Source organism: Corythoichthys intestinalis, chromosome 6 (genome assembly GCF_030265065.1).
Source record: "Corythoichthys intestinalis isolate RoL2023-P3 chromosome 6, ASM3026506v1, whole genome shotgun sequence".
Classification (NCBI taxonomy): Eukaryota; Metazoa; Chordata; class Actinopteri; order Syngnathiformes; family Syngnathidae; genus Corythoichthys; species Corythoichthys intestinalis.
In genome coordinates this window covers 53,802,164-53,822,335 of record NC_080400.1, presented here as the reverse complement: position 1 = coordinate 53,822,335, position 20,172 = coordinate 53,802,164, and the positions used below count along the sequence as shown (strand labels likewise).

The 20,172-nt window shown below is 37.5% G+C and overlaps 1 protein-coding gene across 2 annotated transcripts in view; it reads left to right on the top strand.

Moving 5' to 3' along the window:
- Positions 1-20,172, top strand: part of pdgfd (platelet derived growth factor d) — a 145,770-nt gene that overhangs the window by 121,089 nt on the left and 4,509 nt on the right. For both annotated transcript variants that reach the window (XM_057839099.1, XM_057839098.1), the window contains 3 exons: positions 2,290-2,343; positions 3,281-3,491; positions 12,958-13,175. In XM_057839099.1, the coding sequence (XP_057695082.1) occupies positions 2,290-2,343; positions 3,281-3,491; positions 12,958-13,175 (483 nt within the window). The remainder of the gene's footprint in view (positions 1-2,289; positions 2,344-3,280; positions 3,492-12,957; positions 13,176-20,172) is intronic.

Genomic DNA, 20,172 nt, shown 5'->3' with positions numbered 1-20,172 from the left:
GCTGGCGACTTCCTTGCCGATGTTACAATATTAATAATGGTCACCTTAACTTATAGACTGGCGAACGGAGGTCGGAGGAGGACTGTCGAGATTGTAAACATATTGCATCATTTCCATCTTAATTCCAATGGTGAGCGTCACCTTTTTTACCCAGTGCTTGATTTGTAAATCATAAGGTGCCGGAACACAAAGTACATATGACAGCGCAGGGATGACGAGACTGGCACAGGTCCCGGAACATACGCACGCAAATAGCCACTTGCTGTGCTGTGGGACTTACAAGCCTTAATTTCAAATAATATCCATGGTATATGTTATGACAACAATTTACACTTATTTAGGCTATACTCTGGACCACACGGGCAAGTGCCCACATAACCACTGTTGGGACTTATAGTAACGTACTGTCAAACTTGTAAAACATAAAAAAAGAGATTACAATAAATAACACAAACCCATTCTTTTGGGAGTTTCATCCCCCCCCGTCTTTTCTGGGCCAAAGTTGCCACCGCCTTACAAATTGTGCAGGCCAAACCCGAATTTCCCATAAGGTTACTGACCTGTTGCTCCGGCTGCTGGTGGTCCACCTGGCTGACTGCTGGCGCTGTAGCTGGCCCACACCCCGGGTGGCGTTGAACCTGACCAGCTGCTGCCACGATAGCAGCCTCCTGTCCCGGCTTGGCTGGCTGTCCGAGAACCTGCCTAGCTGCTGCGGCGCTAGCCTCCTGCTGCACCCGTTAGCATGATCACTGTAGTTGCCCTCATCGCTGGGTGTTGCTTTTCTGACTCGTTTTGAACCGTCTTTAAAATTTTTTAAATTTTTTTTAATTAAAGACAGTAAATGCAAGTTTTTGGCATGTTGAAATACCGTTTGATCCTGGCTGCTTGCTCCCAAGATGCCGCAAATTTCCAGTTTTTCTTTTTTTGTTTTTTGTCAGGGGCGTGAGTTGTTGGTCCAGCTTTTCAGTGCATCAACAAATCTACGACTCTTTCAAATGACGTTAAATTTTTATAACTAACATGCAATTCTTGGGATTTGTTCTGTAAAGGAATTTATGCATATTATTATTTTATTTTATATTATACTGTAATGCCTTTAAGAGACACTGAGACTGGAGAGCTGTGAGGTAGTAGGAAGCAAGAGGGAGACGGGCGAGAAGCAAAAGTTAGCGGTCGAATGTGGCGGCAGTCCGCTGTTATTTTGTTTATTGTTTTCTTATTGTTGTCACAATGAAGTGGAGAAAGCCATCAACAACTCCTCTCCTTCTTTCCCCACATTCAGGGCTATTACAATACATTTAAAAAAAAAACATTTTTATGTTATTATTATTTTTCTATATACGAGAGGTGCCAGATCTGCCCAAATAAGTCCTGGAACACAGGGAGGCCGGATTTTGTTCTGGCAGGATCCGGCACAAATGAACCCCTGCCTTTACCATATTCCGGTGTTCTGAAATTCCTCCCTAGACGTCTACACAATGCTCAGTGCCCTTGCGCAAGCATCCGCACGCATACACACATCGGTTTAAAGTGTCAAATACTCACTATTTTTGTTTTTATTGAGTTTTTTATTACCTTTTCATTGCCTCAAATATACTTTTTGCATGTATTTCCCTCTCATACTTTTAACCATTGTGTTTCCTTGTTTTGCCCTAAAGCAGTGTTGATCTGTTGACCACATTAGTCACGTAGCGTATTTAAACCATCATTATTTGATACACTGTAACTACATTTAAGTATTTTTTAAAAACATTTTTTAGTACGTTCTGCCTGGATGCATCCAAACAAAACAAGTTGAAAGCGCACGGTAGTAATTTGGGTGTTAAATTCGCCTTGTTGGGACCCATGTTGATTTCTCTTACAGGAAAATCCGCTGTGCGTCCGTCAAGGCGAGAAAACAATGAAATTGTGAGACTGTGGTAGATCGTCGTATTTCGAGCATGTCATCATATGTCTAGACAAATCACAAGTCAAATTTTATGTCGGATGTTGAAAGGATCATATGTTGATGCGATTGTATGTTGAGGCATCACTGTATTTATATTTAAAATTTAAATGTCTTCTGATAGTTTAGGATTCATAAGAGGGTAATTTTAATGTCTATTTCTGTGATTTTTTTTATTTTTTATTTTTGCACGTGGCCTGTAAGACCTCATAAGATTGGTCCTGATCTCATTGACATAATTATTTGTATTTTGTTCAATACCTTGACATGTATTACACAAATAATAGAAACCTTGAAGAATCAATTGGTCAACTGATCAATTATTATTGCTTTTCTTCCCCCAGCCTGACACTTCTCTTCCTGCATCTAAAAACAACTGGGAAGCCATCACCATGCCGGTAAATCATTCATCGGTGAAATGACTGAATATTAAATATAAAAAGGATGTATACGTTGGAAATTATTTTCCTTTTGCAAAGAAATTACTCAGCAGCGAAACATCAATTTACTTCAACCAGTCTGAAAATATATAGACAACCTGAATTTTTACATTGTACCTTTTATATAAATAATCCCGACCTTGTGTTTGATCGTATAATCTGTGTAAGCGTAAAATCTTAAATTCCGAACATACATTGTGTCATCCATTCAGTCCCCACCACATTGTATGACTAATCTTAAACACCGAGAAATATTAATGGTCACATTAATGATTATGACAATGCCCATTTGCATGGACCAAGGCACAGAAACATATTACATTTACACAGTCGATTCATGCATATACACCATAGTGTATATATTTTTCATTAGGTAGGCGATGTAAAATGTCATGCTTTCTTAGACTAATGTTTTTGTAAGTGCATGTAATGCCAGTCATTTATGTATGTTTCTGTGGTCAGTGACATATGAAATCATAATAATTAGTATGCGTTGTTGCGTATGGCACTTTTTCTGCATGGATTATACTGCGTGTGGGCGTATACACAATCTGCGTGTATGCATGTTACTATCATATCCGCTACATAGGGGATGCACATGCACATTTTGTCCCAGTTTTAGTATTCAAGACAACGTAGGGAGGTTGTTATAGTCATTGTATATCAAGATATTATTAAAACCTGTTACAGCCATGAGTTTAAGAAACTCATCAACACAGTTATTTTTACATACAGTAATGTAGTAACAACACAGATCTGCAAAATCTGCTCTCGTCATGTAGACTTTGTTTTTCCACAATCATTTTGGTTACAAACAACATTGAACATCAGAAATATGAACCGACTTAACATAAAGTGGGTTGGAATAATGCAGTGTTTTGACTTTGATTCTTAGGTTAGCAGTCCTGTTGGGCCAACGTCAGTCACAGAGGTTCCTCTTTCATTAGATGCCCTGGATAAAACCATTGCGGCCTTTGACACTGTGGAACAGCTTCTCAAATCTCTGAACCCTTACACGTGGAAACAGGACATGGACAGCATCTACACGCAAACACAGATTCATTATCGAGGAAGGGCTTATCATCTAGCAAGCCGGCATAACAAAGGTATGATATACAGTATATACCAGGGGTCTCCAAACCGGTCCTCGAGGTCGACTGTGGGTCCTGGTTTTTGTTCTTACTGATGAAGCACAGACCTTTTAACCAATGTGGTTTCTACTAAAACAAGCAGCACCTGACTGCAATCAACGGATTACATTTGTAAAACACCAGATTGGTGAAAGGGTATGGTCTTGTTTTGTTGGAATGAAATCCTGCACCCACTGCGGCCCAATGTGGAATAGTTTATGGACAACTGGTATATACACAAGACACATTATACTATGTACAATGGCAATTAATGCTATTCTATTCTATTGTAGTCTATACCTATCAGTGAATAATTTAATTACCACAGCACACCATTTGACTGGGACATGTGCGTCAGTATTCATCTGCAATGCCCCAGTATAAATTTCACCGGTCAAAAAAAATTTGGGAGTTTAATTCTACATAGCATAATCTACAGAATGTGCCTATTTAATATGGTCACATTACTCTATTCACTCCATATAGACAATCTGCACATGGCTTCTTAATATGATAATTTATGCACGTAATGGCTATGATAGGTATATGAGTTGAAACTTTCGCGAAGCACCTTCAGGAGATATGCTGCATTCAAGTGTGTTGGGAGAGCTGAGAGTTGAAAAATCGTTCTGATGTGTTGTAAAGTCGTAATGCAGGATAAAAGCATGGTTGCTAAAAAGAGGAATGGCCTATTTTAACGCTCCGGCGATACATCACAAGTTGAGTTACTGTTTGGTGCTTTTTATAGACACCATGAACTAAAGAATCATTTTTTTCATTACTCCAACAACACGTGAATGCAACATCAATATTACGTTGCTTGTGCTAATTATACCTGACAGTGCAAATTACATCTTCCCACCTGATTTGCAGGTTAATGTCAGATGAACTGTCCATCCTTGTTATTCGTTTTTACCTCTGTGTTGATGTTTGTTTGGTCGCCCCTACCCATGAATTGTGAATTAAAAAGGTTCAACTTCTCTGCTACTCTTTACGTATCGTAACAACTGTGATAAACTTCTTTGTTCACAAATTGAAGTAGCAGATTAGCTGCTTTTTTGCTTACTGGCTATGAATACAATAAAAATTAAATGCGGAGTGAGAGGCTCTCACTTAAGAGCTTTGTCTAAAATGATACTAGTTGGTGGTATTTGAACTGTATCAATAATGATGATATTCATTGCTTTTTGTTTATATGACCAAAATGAATTGAATAAATCTGTATGAATTAATTGCCTCTATATATAACCTCAAACAATTTTGTATGTTTGCTCATTATAATATCCAGCTGTTTTACAAGCATTTCATTTGTTACAGCAGTACCCGTAAACTTTAATAAGTTCTACTTGTCTCAAACAGCATTACTCTTGCATATGGATATTAGAAAGCAGAGGTGGAGAGAGTAGCCAAAAATTTTACTCAAGTAAGAGTAACTTAAGTTCAAAATAATATTACTGAAGTAAGAGTAAAAGTAGTCATCCAAAAAATGTACTCAAGTGCAAGTAAAAAAGTATCCAGTGAAAAGAATACTCAAGTAATGAGAAACATTTTGAGTAACAGCTTTTTTTTTTGATAATTTTTTTTAAACAATAGTATTTTTTTTCCCGCTTAGCACAAAGTTATCTATATGAACTGTTGTGATAATGATACAGTTCAATAACCCATTACATAACCACATTAAGCCAAAGAAATAAAAAAAAAATCATTAAAGAGAGGAAAATAAAAAAACAAACAGTAATGAAGCATTATTAGTCCATAGAACATGAGTGCCCTGCCCTCTAGTGGAGAAAATAGTTCCTAGTTTGAGTAGCGAATACTGTAGTTCCTTTATAGTTACTATTGTGAAATTAAAAAGATCATATCTACGTTTTCCTAGGTCAGTCGGTGCCAAATAAAAACTGGGAGAGAGTTTTAAATCCGCGATTTCGATTCATGTTGAGGGCAGCGCTCTATGTCAAATACTTCATTTGTTATGGTGCTTTAAAGATGAGTGATTATATGATCTTTATTCAGGAGTCACACGGGGTGTCCATATCCCATAAATCAACAGAAAAATGACATAAATAAACACAGAAACAAAAACTGAAAAAACAAAAACATGAAAAAGGCACAAACTATCTCTGCACAATTAAACAGGCTTGCGTGATGTTAGAACGGCAACATTGCATCTGATTGGTGTAATGGAGAAATGTGATTATTGTTGCGACGTCTCATTGGTGAAATTAGTAGCGCTTCTCTTTCGCAATAGCATCGCTAGCAAAAATAAATGATAAACTAATATGTAGAAAAAAAAGGGAAAAATGTAACGACTCTTTTGTAACCCAAAGTAGCGGAGTAAGAGTAGTGTTTTTTCTTCACAAATCTACTCAAGTAAAAGTAAAAAGTATGGCTAAGTAAACTACTGTTAGAAGGACATTTTTCTCAAAACGTTACTCAAGTAAATGTAACTGAGTACATGTTATGTGTAACTACCCACCTCTGTTAGAAAGTTATTATCTAACAGTTAGTTGTAATTAGTTAGAATCATGCCAAAACTAAAAAGAGAAAAAGCGTAGCTTGCAAATGAAAAATGTCATTTTAAAAAAAAAGGTGTGGTTTGCAAATGAAAACAATCATTCAAAAGACAAATATGTGCAGTTTGCAAATGAAATGTGTGATTGAAAAAAAAGTGTGGTTTGCAAATAAAAACAATCATTCATAAAAGAATGAGTTTTGATTTGCTTGCAGATCGATTTTGATTGCAGATCGACCTTCTTTCTCTTCTGATTGAACTACTTTTGTTGGGGATTAGAGTGCTTTCTCTTGCGTATCGAACTGCTTTCTCTTTTCACTCAGCCCTGACGATTGGGGGCTGCCAAAAAATCCTCTCCCTAACATCAGATGGCGCTTTTCTCCCACTGTATTAAAACAATGTGCTTTGTCATATTTCCTCGTCTTAGCTCTTCATATCTCCAGTGCTCTTTGCTGCATGCCCGTTTGGTTAAAAAATACTCTGCACACTCTGAAATTGGGAGCGCCACTGCCATTCACTGAGTGGATGTGCAATTACACTTTATTCAAGCACGGCAAAAAAAATTCACATGCGCCACCCTCGGCATTGCTAAACTCTTATAATTGCTGATTGCTTTGAGGTGGAATTCTTCCCTATTATTGTTGGATATACAGAATAAATATAGTAGTTTTGTGGTACAATTGGCAGACTGTCACCTGATGCAACGAGCACTTCAAGCAGGTAGCCAGTCTGCATCTCTCTAACCATAAATCCCTGCCACATGTTTATTCTTGGGTATACTTTGCTAAATATTTGAGCTAGATAGTAAATCCATATTCATCAATGCATGTGTATGTTCCGCTAACATATAGTACATATGTTACAAAACAAAAACTGCAGCCCCTCAGTTGGGTAGTTGCTGCAGGTAGTTGATACGACATAGGACCTCAGTCTAATTGGAAATTCAGCTTGTGCAGTGAGGCAGAAATGTGCTGCAGTCAGCAGCTTAGCTTTGTTTTTATTAAGACACACACATCCTCACAAGCTCACCTTCTCCTTTGTTCCCTTGAAAACCCAATTCGGATCACAATTACAGCTGAATGAATTTCAATCCCAAATAACTTACAGACAAGCAAAATAACACGTACGGTAATTGCAAACTCATCATTCTCATCTTTCTTTGACACTGTGAAAAAAATGAATTATTAACTGTGAGAGAGGTCAAAAGATGCAGACGCTAATCCAAAAGGGGAAGAAAAACTACTCTAAAGGCTGTAAACACAGAGGAAAAAAATGACAATATAATCTAACATTGGAACAGCCTAATTGTCCAGCACTGCATGCAACTCTAAGTATTAGCACTAAGTAGTACTCTAATTGGTCCACCAAAATTTTACACTTAATAGGCAATGACAACACACAGTGACAGAAATCTCTGCCATTCTGAGTATACGTAGTTTTCTTCACTCTATATTTAGCAACTCTTCCATAATTGCAGAACGGGAGCTATTCACCAGTTTTCCTTCTCAAGTTTCCATAATTTGACACCTTCAATTTTCAGAATGAAATTGGGATTGTTAGAATCTGTTGATGAAGGAAACTCATCATCATCTCATTTTAATTTTTCAATCCAATACTTTGCTAAACTTGTTTTTCCTGCCTTTTTCCTCCGTATTGTTGTTTTGACATGATGTGTGTTATAAATAGGGATCGCCACAGCATTTATGTCTGTCAACAATTGCTTATTGGTTAGCATTAAGGTTTGGAGCAACATCAATCCATGTCCGAAACATTGGTATCTTAGCGAGTGGTCTTAATGGCTGTTTCTAGTACTCCGGATTTTTGTATGATCTGAAAAATTCACACAGTAAAGGACTGAATGGGAACCAGTGTGTCATCAATCGTGGATTGATTGCCATTGAAATGCTATTGTGTTGTTTTGTTTTTGTTTTAGGATCGTAGATGAATTCCTCTCATGTTCATTTTACTTGATTTAGGACTCATTGCAAACCGCGAAAATCTGCTTTGCCACTTTTTATGCTACATACAGTATCCGTCTAAATTTCTGTCCTAAAGTGTTACTGTACTATACATTTTGGTGATGACTAGCTACATCTTTTGGACATTAAACCACATTCTGTCTGCAGGTAATAGTGTGCACACACACAGTCGCTGCAACAGTCTGTTTCATGGTGAGCAGCGCCAATATTATCATTGTTATTAGAGTTGTCCGATATTATCAGCTACCAGATAATATCGACATTGGTTTTTCATGATCGGTTTTGGCCAATATGCATATGGCAGTGGTGTCATGCCCAATTATTGCCTGCCTGTGTTTGTGGTGTTTTTTCGCCCCCTGCTGGTGTAATTGCTTTTCATAAATTCCAGCACTTTTTGTTGACGTAATCATATGTTGATGTTAGCTCATTGCGAATAGAGAAAGCTAAATGGATGAGCTAACGCCTGCAGCCAATGTACAGTAGCAGTTCTTGTGATCTCACTACATTGTATGTGCCTTCTACAAGCATTGCTTGTAAATTATATTATTCCCTTGTTTTATATTTATTAGCATTATGTAGTATATTAGAGATGTGTATTTTTCATTTTGTTTGCATTTGTGTTAAAATGTGGTTACATTTTTTTATTGCATGCAAGCTGTACTACCAGTTGCTATTCAAATTGACATGTGGTGTTTACTTTGCATTATTTTGTGCCTTTATATCATATTATTGACACAATGTTTCGTGTTTTTCAGTTTTACAAAATAATATCAGTGCTCTTGTTAAGAGAATGATGACCACAGTTTACCAATTCCAGTTTACTCGAGCATCTGACTTCTCTTTAAGGCCTGATTTGTTCGCTATCAGTCGATATGTGTACCCACACACCCATCTAAACAGGAACAAGTACCTTATTGGCACTTGGCACTTCATCCAAAAAATTGATGTTTGCACTATTTACATTTCAACAATAAATATAGAGTGCAATATAAACACTTTTTCCATAACTTCAGTTGCACGGAATGTTTATTTGGGAAAACCTTGAAGTACATATATCATTTGTAAAGCATTCAGTGGGGCATCACATATATCAGTAACGGTTTGATATGGGTGTCAGATTTTTTGAGTTGGACAATATCGAGATTTCCGTTAAAATGTCATTATTGGACAACTGTAATTGTTATTGTATATACAGTACATATGCACCTTATCCATAGACGTTAGGTGTCAGAAATGTCTACAACGCGGTTCACCAAATCCGGACCTTGGGGCCACTTTTCCTGTCATTTTTTCCATGTCATACATACTTGACTTAAATGGAAAACACAACAGGATAGGTGGCATCGAGGTCTGGATTTGGTGAACCCTGGTCTATATGATACGACAGATTTTCTTAACCCCCTAAGACCTCGCATCCACATCCATGGCCATTACATTTTGTGTCACGTAGGCCACAATACAGTACTTTTGGTATGCAAGCCTGGCTTACAAACCAAAAATGTGATTTCCAAGTATGTGGATGACAATTCTTAAGAAGTTGAATGTGTTCTGTGAGTGTATGTGTTAGGACATCAAAAGGAGAACAATTTTGGACTACTATGTTTGTTGTGTGTTTTTCTTCTCAGCATAATGAGTTTAACAATTACGCTGCTCCTGCAACCAGCAGAAATGAAAAACCGATAGTTAAATCAGCCAGCCTAAAAATAGTTCATGTGTGTAATCACCATCCTGAGGGCTGGCAGTGGGGTGATGATTAACCCGCTCACTTTGACCTATGTCATGAGGACAATCTAGCTCTGATTGCAACCCCCCTTTCTGTCTTTTGTATTCACAACCATTACTTGTGTGTTCCTTCAGCCACTTTATTTAACAGAAGATATAAATTGTAACTCCCTTTATAGTTCCAATTTAGATAAAGTACCGCACATCTACTTAATGTTTAAATGAGTATTGAAAACAAAATAAAGACATATCTACGCTTATAGATATATAATTGGAACTTTGTGTATGTGTGTGTGTGTGTGTGTTGGTTCCCTATGGACTCCAAAAAAAAAAAAAAAAAAAAAACTACAGGAATATTTTGGCTGGATATTTATACTGTAGCGACTGTTATTTATCATGTGTTACGCCCGCAGTGGTTCATGGGTAGTTGTGGCTGTTATGAACGGCAAGTCGTTCATGTGGATCCCACACACACACACCAGGAGATCAGGGAGAGTGAATGTTTGTATTTAATAAGTACAACAAAGGGAGCACGCCAAAAGCACGAGTATAACAAAGTACAACTAAAAGAGCACGCCAAAAAATGTGAGTATAACAAAGTGCAACTTAGAGAGCACGTTAGAAGGCATGAATATATAAGAGTACAAAAATCTTACTACAAAGTCCAAAAGAGCAAAAAGTAAAAATGATCAAACCAGAACACGACCATAGAACATCGGGAAGCACGGAGGATGACGATGAATACACAGAGGTAAGCAAGGCAAGTAGCAAGCCATAGTCCGACACTTGCAAATGGTGGCAGGCTACCTTAAATATTGAGCTTTCCTAGTCAAGCACAGGTGTGTTGCATTACCCCGCCAGTCTGGCTCAATCAGGTGCTGGATAAAAAAAAACAAAAACACACACAAACATGACAATGGCAACCATGACTGAGATTGGTGGTTGTCGTTGTTGTGTTTTGGTGTTTTATTTCAATAAAGGCACTGTCTCTTGGGGTCGTGCGGTCGATGGGACACAAGAGCACCAAGTGCGAAACATAAAAACTCTCATTAATCTCCACATTGCTCGCCACAATATTTTACACAGCGATGAAATAGTTATTGCGCATTATCCCCTTTATGGTGTCCTTTTACTATTACTACATTCCAGCTGCATCTCCAAGAAAAATATGTTTTACCTGCCATTCAGTTGTATTATGTTACACAAACATGGGCAACGCTGGCCATACTGCTCAATAAATCGATCCAGCATACATAAAAAAATAAATAAATAAAATCATAGGGGAGCCCTGCTTTTGAGGTTTCTTATGTGTCAATTTAATAAACCTTGGACCCAGCAACTCAGCACAATTAGTGAGCCCGGCAACTCTGGGCCATACTGCTAGTGTTAAAATATAAAATTCTAAGGTCACATTGGACTGTGCTCTGTTTATTGTGTAAGCTTACCTCCATTGATGTTTACATCTTTAGGATGCAGTCATATACAGTACAGTGATGGTGGAAGAAGATGAGATTTTATTGGACAGTATTTGTTGTTTACCCCAATTAAGTTGAAGAAAGGATTCTGAATTTAGAAACCTGTGACCCAGTTGTAGAGGAGGTTTAGAACTTAAACAAAGTCTCAAACACAAAATCACCATAAAGGGAAAAAAATGTACTTTCTGGAAAATCAAAATGTGACCAGGACAACAAACTCATTGGAACAGTTACTAATCGAGTAGCAGCAAGGCTACTAACAGGGAAACACTGCTAGTGCTGCAAATCATCTGGCAACTGATGTATGTTTGGACTGGGCTTAAAGGTTTTTACGAATGAGCCACAGGTATTCCTGGTTACCCAAATTTGCACCGCATGCAGCTGCGACACGGTTGCGTGACGGCTTTCTACTGGTTGCGTTTGCGCTACGAATGTCTGCGGCAATCAGACAGAGGAAATCACTTGGGCTCTCACGAGATTCCACGAATTCAGGCACAATATTACTATTACAATGCAGATTCTTGACTCTTGACAAGGTGATGATGCTGGAACTTTTGTTTGGTGCTGTTCCAGTGAGATTCACAAAGATGACTGCCTGAAGAAGACATCAAAATTCCCTCATTCCTTGATGATATGGGGCTGCATGTCAGGCAAAGGCACTGGGGAGATGGCTGTGGTTAAATCTTCAATAAATGAACAAGTTTACATTGAAATTTTAGACAGCTTTCTTATCCCTTCAATTAAAAATATGTTTGTCATTTTCCAAGATGACAACACATCATGCCACACAGCTAAAACTGTTAAAGCATTCATTGGAGAAAGACTCATCCTGTCAATGCCATGGCCTGCAAATAGTCCAGATCTCAACCCTATTGATAACCTGTAGTGGAAATTGGGAAAAAAATTGTCCACGGCAAGGCTCCGACCTGCAAGAATGATCTGGCAACTGCAATCAAAGAGATTTGGCACCAAATTGATGAAGAATACTCATCATATCCATGCCTCGGAGACTGCTAGCTGTCATAAAAGCCAATGGTGGTGCTACTAAATACTAGAAATGTGTTTTGATTGTTATTTCTTTGTTTGTTTCTAATGATTCCAGATTTTTCCCCCTCAGATAGAGTGAGTCCGTGTTTATTTCCCTGCACTTGCTCTATAAAATTATCATTTGCTGACCACCACAATGTTTTTTATTAATTTCTTTTAGTATTTCTGAATGCTAAAGAGTTGCACTTTTGAACTAATTCATTATTTTTCAAGCTTTTTCGCTGAGTTTGTTCTACAGGATAAAATGTATGAGAGAGTGCTAGTCCGAGACTGGTGATTCGATACTTTTTGCTCGGGGTTGTAATTACTCTTACAATGAGGTAACTCAATTACTTTTTGGGAGGAGTAATTTGTAACTGTAGATCATTACTTTTTTAAAAGTAAGATTACCAACTCTGGTTAATAGCTTTTTACATTCACCAATGGATACCACAAGCCTAATACATTTTGAGCAACACACCATGTTATACAGTATATTAAGTACAAGGTGTCTTCTAAAATGGACTGTCTTTATTAAACTAATTATATAAAGTAAACATTAATTAAATCAGAGGGCTGGAATTTATTGTTTTTGCAACATTTCATCGAAATACCTAGATTGAAAGGTTGGAAATATTTAATTTAAACTGATGGATGTGGGTGGGTCATAACATGTAAAGTTTAGAGAATTGCGGTTTCCATTCCACTGTTTTCTGTTCTCTGTCCAGTTGACCTGAATCGTCTCCACGATGACGTAAAGCGGTATAGCTGCACCCCTCGCAATTACTCCATAAACCTGCGCGAGGAGCTTAGGGCCACCAACGCTGTCTTTTTCCCCCGGTGCCTGCTGGTCAAGCGCTGTGGCGGCAACTGTGGCTGTGGCACGAATAACTGGAACAGCGGCTGCACATGTCAGCCCTCAAAGACCGTGCTTAAATTACATGAGGTGGGTTACACATCTTGAAGATATCATTGACATGAAGGATTTAATATCTACTTGTTATTTTTCAATAATGTAATTATGAAATATATTCGAGGGGAAAAAATGTGCGACTATTGCTTTGTTTTGTATTAACTGTGGCGTCCCCGTACATTCCACAAACATTGATTTCAGGTTAATGGAAGATTTTAGAAGAGAAGAGTTTTACCTTTCTCTTCAATGGTTTCAAGTTACCTGGAAATGGCTCTAGGAATAGAAGTGAGGTAGAAAATGAATGGTTGCAGCGATGGATGTAGTCCTCTCTTATCAGTGTCGACCCGCAGCATAGGCCATCTGCTGGAGGGGGTATCAATTTGCCTTGGGGGAAAAATACAAGTGGTTAGCCCAGTACTTGCCATTCTTACTCCAAAATCAAATCTAAAATAGAAAAAAAAAATATTAGCCATTTAAAGTCAAAGAGTGTATACATTATTTTGGGACACCCTGTATATAGTATACAGTATATTACATGCAGTGTTGTTAATAACGGCGTTAGAATATAATGGCGTTATTTTTTTCAGTAGTGAGTAATCTATTTAATTACTTTTCTCACCTTGGCAACGCCGTTACCGTTACTGAGGATGGAAAGGCGTGCTTTACTATGCGTTGCTATATTGGTTGAATGACGCGATAAAAGTCTGAGGGAGACTGACTGACCGAGACGACAGAGCAGAACAGAAGTGGGGAGGAGGCAAAAAAGTTGTGATGCCGAGCAAACGCGATGCTAGGTGGCTCCAATAATACCTGACTGTAGCTGATAGCCTACAAACTACGCCCACATGATATGGTAGATATGGTAGACATGGTAGATATCACATACGTATAAATAGAACCAGATGCGAAATGACAGACACGGCAGCGTTAGCAACATGTACAGTAAGGGAACTATATGCGTTAGGAAACAGCCGCCATCTTAAAGCAGTAGACTTCTTATGAAGGCTCTGTTGTACAGAACCTTCCTAGCAAACCTAAGTAACTTTTTATCTAAAATACTCCTAAATCGGCAAAATCTTGACTTGAATCTATTTTTAAATGATAAAACAGTTTTAAAACTTCCACATGTCAAAAGTAGACAGAAGGGAACTAATGCAATAATGGGAGCAATTTTTACAACATTTAACGGTTGATTCAGGGTAAAGGGTAAATTAGGGTAAAGGCCAATTGTCCCAAAAACCTTTTACACTTCACATAGTGTGACCAAAGTTTTTTTATTTTATTTTATTTTTATTGAGGAAAAAAAATTAAACAAAACATGAAAATTATCAACAGTTACTTTGCCAAATAACTAATTAGTCTTACATTCAGGTAACTGAGTTACTAACGCAATTAGTTTTTGGGAGAAGTAATTTGTAATTATAATTACATTTTTTAAAGTAGATTAACAACACTGATTACATGTTCGGGGGGCTCCTAGCAACACCTTCGCAAAAGGAACCTATATAACCAAATATTTTATGTGATCAATATTTTATTAACGAGTTTATTTGAATTACGTAATCAAAAATCAGTTCAACAAACACGTTGTGAAAGCTATGATTGTGTTATCTTTTCATCTTCTTGTCAGAGCTGTACTTTTTTTTGTTCTTTTCTGAGTAATGCTACAGTCTGATCCTCTTTTTGAGCTCCCATCAGCAAACCGATCCTCCCATATTTCCCTTCTCATTTTATCCCTTTAAGGCTGTCACTCTTTTCCATTCATCGCTTTGTTCTTCCAATGTTTTATTTTTGAGGCCCCCTCTCTCTTTCTCTTTGCAATCACTAATAATTAGACTGCAGACATGTAGGATTTTGGTTATACCGGTAATTGTGTGCGTGTGCATCTCCTACTTTTTATTGCATTGTTACTCATCCCATTATTTCAGTGCTCGGAAGCACTGTTATTCATCATAGCAAGTGTTTCATCAGTTAAGCTGATGGTAATTATAGAAAAACACCATTTCCTTTTTCTTTTAAAATTACCTCTCCAGCAAATACATAGAAAATCAAAATTACTTTTGTTTTTATTTAGAACTGTGGAGTGGCCAGTTAGTTCCCACCTTTCTGCCTAAAGTGTTCAAATACTATCACTAAAAACAAATTGCTGCTATTCTGATGTGCAATTTTATAAATAACGTCACTTGCTTAAAATGCAGTCTAATGCAATGACAGATTTTTTTTTACATATATTGTACGTAAAAGTACAGTATATGATTTTTTTTTTTTTTACTTGTGATATCATCTTTAGGTGACAAAGGGGGGTGGGGTGTCATCTGATCAATAGACATAATACAAAAAAGTAAATAGTTGTGATGAATTATATTGTTGAGGTTTTTTTTGTTATTTTTTGCAGTGAGTTAAATGTGAGCTTGTATTCTGCCCACAATTTGTGTTTTTTTTCTGCTCTTGATCTGAATAGTTTTCACTATTTCCTGTAAAGTTTTGCAATGTTTCAGTTGCTTCTGTATTTTAGCTTATGTTTACATTAAGTCAAATTCATCTAAAGGAGCATTGTGTATGTGACTTTTTCAGTTATTTGGCGGTTGAATTTTAGCATCCACCTCAATCATTTGTTTTCTTATAGACCCATCCACATGCACACTAAATGCTATTGTCTATCAAAATAGCTTTCTTCACATTCATATAAATTTATATTAAAGGCTATTAATTTAGATACACACCTAATGCTAGCATCTAACATAGAAAAATGGGAAACGTGTATTTTCATCTTAGGTCAGATATACTTCACTTATTTTGGAATTTGGTAGATGAAACACGGATTGGTGCAAGTGACAAATTGAGTAACTGAGTAAACCAGCTTCCATCCATCAAGTAGAAGATGTGCTGCACCAACAAGTTCACAGCTTTTAACAACTGGAAATAACCCTACTGATTGGTTTGAACAAATTACTGTTGTTGACTCTCATAGTCATTGGATCCCACACTCATTCCAAAGGGCAAGCTTGGAGTTTACCATGAAATTACTACAACCTGGTTTAAAAATGCTCACCTTGAACAGAGTCACGCCGGACTACTTAGTTGGCAAACAGAAATAGTGCTCTTTCATACACTGTACATATTGAATGGTACAGGGTGTCCATAAAGTCTCTTTACCATTTCAAAAATTTATTAAAAATGCAATTGATTAGATATTTTATTCAGATTTGTTCTATTGTATTAAGCGTTTATTGAAGTTTTTTTTTTTTTTTTTTTTTTACCTCTTTTAATACACTTCTACATGGGCACCATTAGTTGCATGAAGCACATCAAGACGGTACTCGATTTCTTGCCATGTTCACTTTAGCATAGCCTAATCAATTGTGGCAATGGCATCAGTAATCCTTCACTTAAGGTCAGTAATGCGGTGTAATAAAAAACTTTAATAAACACTGAATACAATAGAACAAATCTGAATAAAATATCTAATCAATTGCATTTTTAATAAATTTTTGAAATGGTAAAGAGACTTTATGGACACCCTGTATATTTCTGACCATTTACACAGAACTACAGTTCATAATGTAGACATCATTCAAATGATCCCTGAATGCAAGCATCCATCTATCCATTTTCCACACCGCTTTTCATGTTTAGAGTCAAGAGGTACCATCTTCAGATGAAAGATGGACTACACCTTGAACTAATCGCCAGTCAGTTTCAGGGCTTCTCTTGAGACAGACAACCATTCGCACACACATCCACTCTGGCACTTAGTGGGAAATGATCCAGCGCTACCTGTGCAAAAGTCAGGCGACTGTTAATGAAAGACATTTGTCAGTCTATACACGTACTGTAGAATATTAACAAACACCCAAATATGAAACATGCCAATCCACATACATACAGATATGATGCCGACATGATCATCACTTAGTAAGGCTGCAACAACTAATCGATCATAGATTTTCTCAGTTGCTTCGTTACATTTATCAGATTAGAATTGAAGTTCTCAAAACAGTTTGTGCCTTTCTCAAAACATGTCGCCCAAGAAGCATAAGAACATGGATTACCTGCAAAAGCCAAAAATTGCTGAATTGATGACAAGTTACACCTTTGTGTGTGGAGGATTGATTGCAAAAAACTGGACAAGATTCAGATTTTAAACTTTTACTGTTTTTACAATTTCTTGAAAGACCATGTCATTTTGATACAGAAAGCAAAAGACAACACTGAGTATCACAAAGAAAAAAACAAGAGCAAAATTAGAATTTGTTAACATAAGACAATCGGCACAACTAAACTTTGAGCGCTTGCGGGGGTTTTTCCCCTGCTCTTTCTGCACATCTTGACGTTCCTCCCTGTTGCACCACAAATTTTCATCCATGTCACAACGGATGTCCTCTCTTGCTATACAGCGTTGAAAGAATCTTGAATGCTTTATTCAACCTCTGGAGACATCTGCTGTGATGTCATTGCATGCTGCATTCATGGCATACAGAAGAGTCATCTGAGTGTGAGTTTGGCGATCATGGACTTTCCATCTCCATGTGGAGAAAAATAATTTAATGGGATTGAGGAATGGGGAGTATGTTGGGAGGAACTCCATTACCGTTCTGTTGTGGGTTGCAAACCATTCCCTGATTATGTTGGAGTGGTGAAAACTCACATGCCCAAACTATTGCAAATTTTGGCAGGTTATCCCCAATCTGATCCCTCTTATGTTCAGGAATGAGGTCCCTGTAGAGTGCGTCTAAAAAATTGACAAGACATTCTGTGTTGTAAGGCTCCATGATAGGAATATGGGTGAACACCCCATTTTCTGTGATGGCAGCACCCATGGTTATGTTCCCTCTCCTTTGGCCTGGCACATTGATCGTAGCTCTGAGGCCAAAGATTCACCTGGTAGCAATTTACCAATTCAAGACAGATTTAGAAAATAAGTAATGAAAGTGCTTATATATAGGCACACACATTTTGCCATATTCTGACAACATGTTCATCCATTTTGCATGTAAAGACCGACGCTATGAACTAATGACTAAATGTTCTGGGGGGTGAAACTATTCAATAGAGACCTATGATAATCCATTTTGACAGATGCAGCTGATAATGTAGGAAACAGCAGAGAATTTGTCCAAATCATTTGCATGGATGTAAAAAAAAACATCTGCAACTAATTCAAAGAAATGAGAAATTGCTTTTTTGATGTGCACTAGTGATGCAATGTTGTAAGGATTGAACATGTAGTTTTGAGAATTACAAGTCTTAGCAGAGAAACGTACTAAAGCAATTGAGAAAAACTGTAAATCGATTAATAAAGTAGTTGCCAACAAATTTGATTATCTACTTTTGCTGGCATCTATGAGCAGGCTAGTTTGGGTCCTTGTTTGTGTGTAATGTGAGGCTGAACGGTTTCCAGTGATTAGAGCGAGAGAGAGAGAGAGAGAGAGAGAGAGAGAGAGAGAGAGAGAGAGAGAGAGAGAGAGAGAGAGAGAGAGAGAGAGAGAGGGGGAGAGAGTTCACTGCTACACTCCGGTGTAGTTGCTGAATCAATAATATTTACGCAAGAGTTAACACTTGAGTTATTGTTAGATAGTAAGTTGTCTTGATTATTTTTATGAAGAAACCACACACATACTGTAAACCCATTCATTTAACAGCTTGGAGTCTCATTTCACCACAAACTCCCATTCAAATTGTAAATTGTCATACAAGAGAGTGTGCTTAGAAATTCGATTTGGATTGTATTCATGATCAACTGTATGATAAAGAAAACTGATTCATTACAGTCTGCCTACTCCTTAAATGATTTAGTTTCCTAGTTTGTTAAAAGGAAATAAATGAGTCATTGACACAATTTTATCTGTGTTTTGCCCACAAGAAAAAAAATGTCATTCAGCAGCACTTTGTTTTATTTGAATGAACAGGACTTTTGTCTGATTGTACTGAGAAATTTGTTTTCATGTTTTATACTCAGAACCTTTTTAAAAAAAATTTAACGAGTTTTATGTACTTAAACAGTACAGTTATATTGTTAAGTCAGGAAGCTGTAATCAAATATTATTCTTGAAGGAAATAGTCATTCATTTTGTCTTCATTGTTACTGAAAACATGCCTAAAGCCTGAGTTATGCTCCTGCGTTGCGGCGAAGTGAATACGGCGTCAAAGAGCATTCGATAGTTCTGCGGCGAGGGAACGCTTTGCTCTGTAATTCACCGCCAATCCACTATAGAGGTGTGGCGTTATGCTTGTACGGTTTTGGGGCATGCTTGTTGATTTTCTTTAGTCTATTTTAACGGAGAAAAAAATAGATAACGCAAGATAGAACACTTGAATGTGGATCTTGAGCTCATCAACATTGAATAAATGTTGATTATACAAATGTTGAGGCGCAGGCGAAACAGAAGACGGTTTCGAGGCGGTCTGTCCGACTTTTGATTCCGCATGAAGAATTCTATCCTCTGGTGAAAACCAGCAAGCTTTGGTGGCTAGCTTCAAACTGGCGTCGAGCACTGCGTCCAGAATTTTTTCCGAAGTCTGCAAAGCTCTCCAACCCGATTTGTTTGCTGTGTCCTACAACCAGTCAGTGGGAAGTCATAGCAGATTTCTGGCAGCTATGGAACTTCCCAAACTACGTTGAAAGCCTTGATGTTAACGTTATCATAAAAGCACCAAGGCACTCTCAATCAGTGATGATGTATCGAGTGTGAACTGTCTGTTGTTGAAAATTAAACATCAAAACAACTCTTTTGACACCAAACCTGTGCTTTATTCTTCATATACTTGAAGTGTGACACATAAATAAGTCACAGACTCACAGCAAACATATGTACACAATAAATGATGAAGTGCACCAACCAAACATGACACAAAGTGATAAAAAGCTGGCAGTTTTTGGCTGACTTAGTCACCGCTTCGTATGGCCATTCGATTCCGAACACACACCATTGTCTCGGTAGTTCTTCCATGTTTTTATTAAATTGCTGGCTGAACTTCAGACCCGTATTTTCAGCAATGTCCTCCCACGAATTATTGTTTGCCTTTTGGC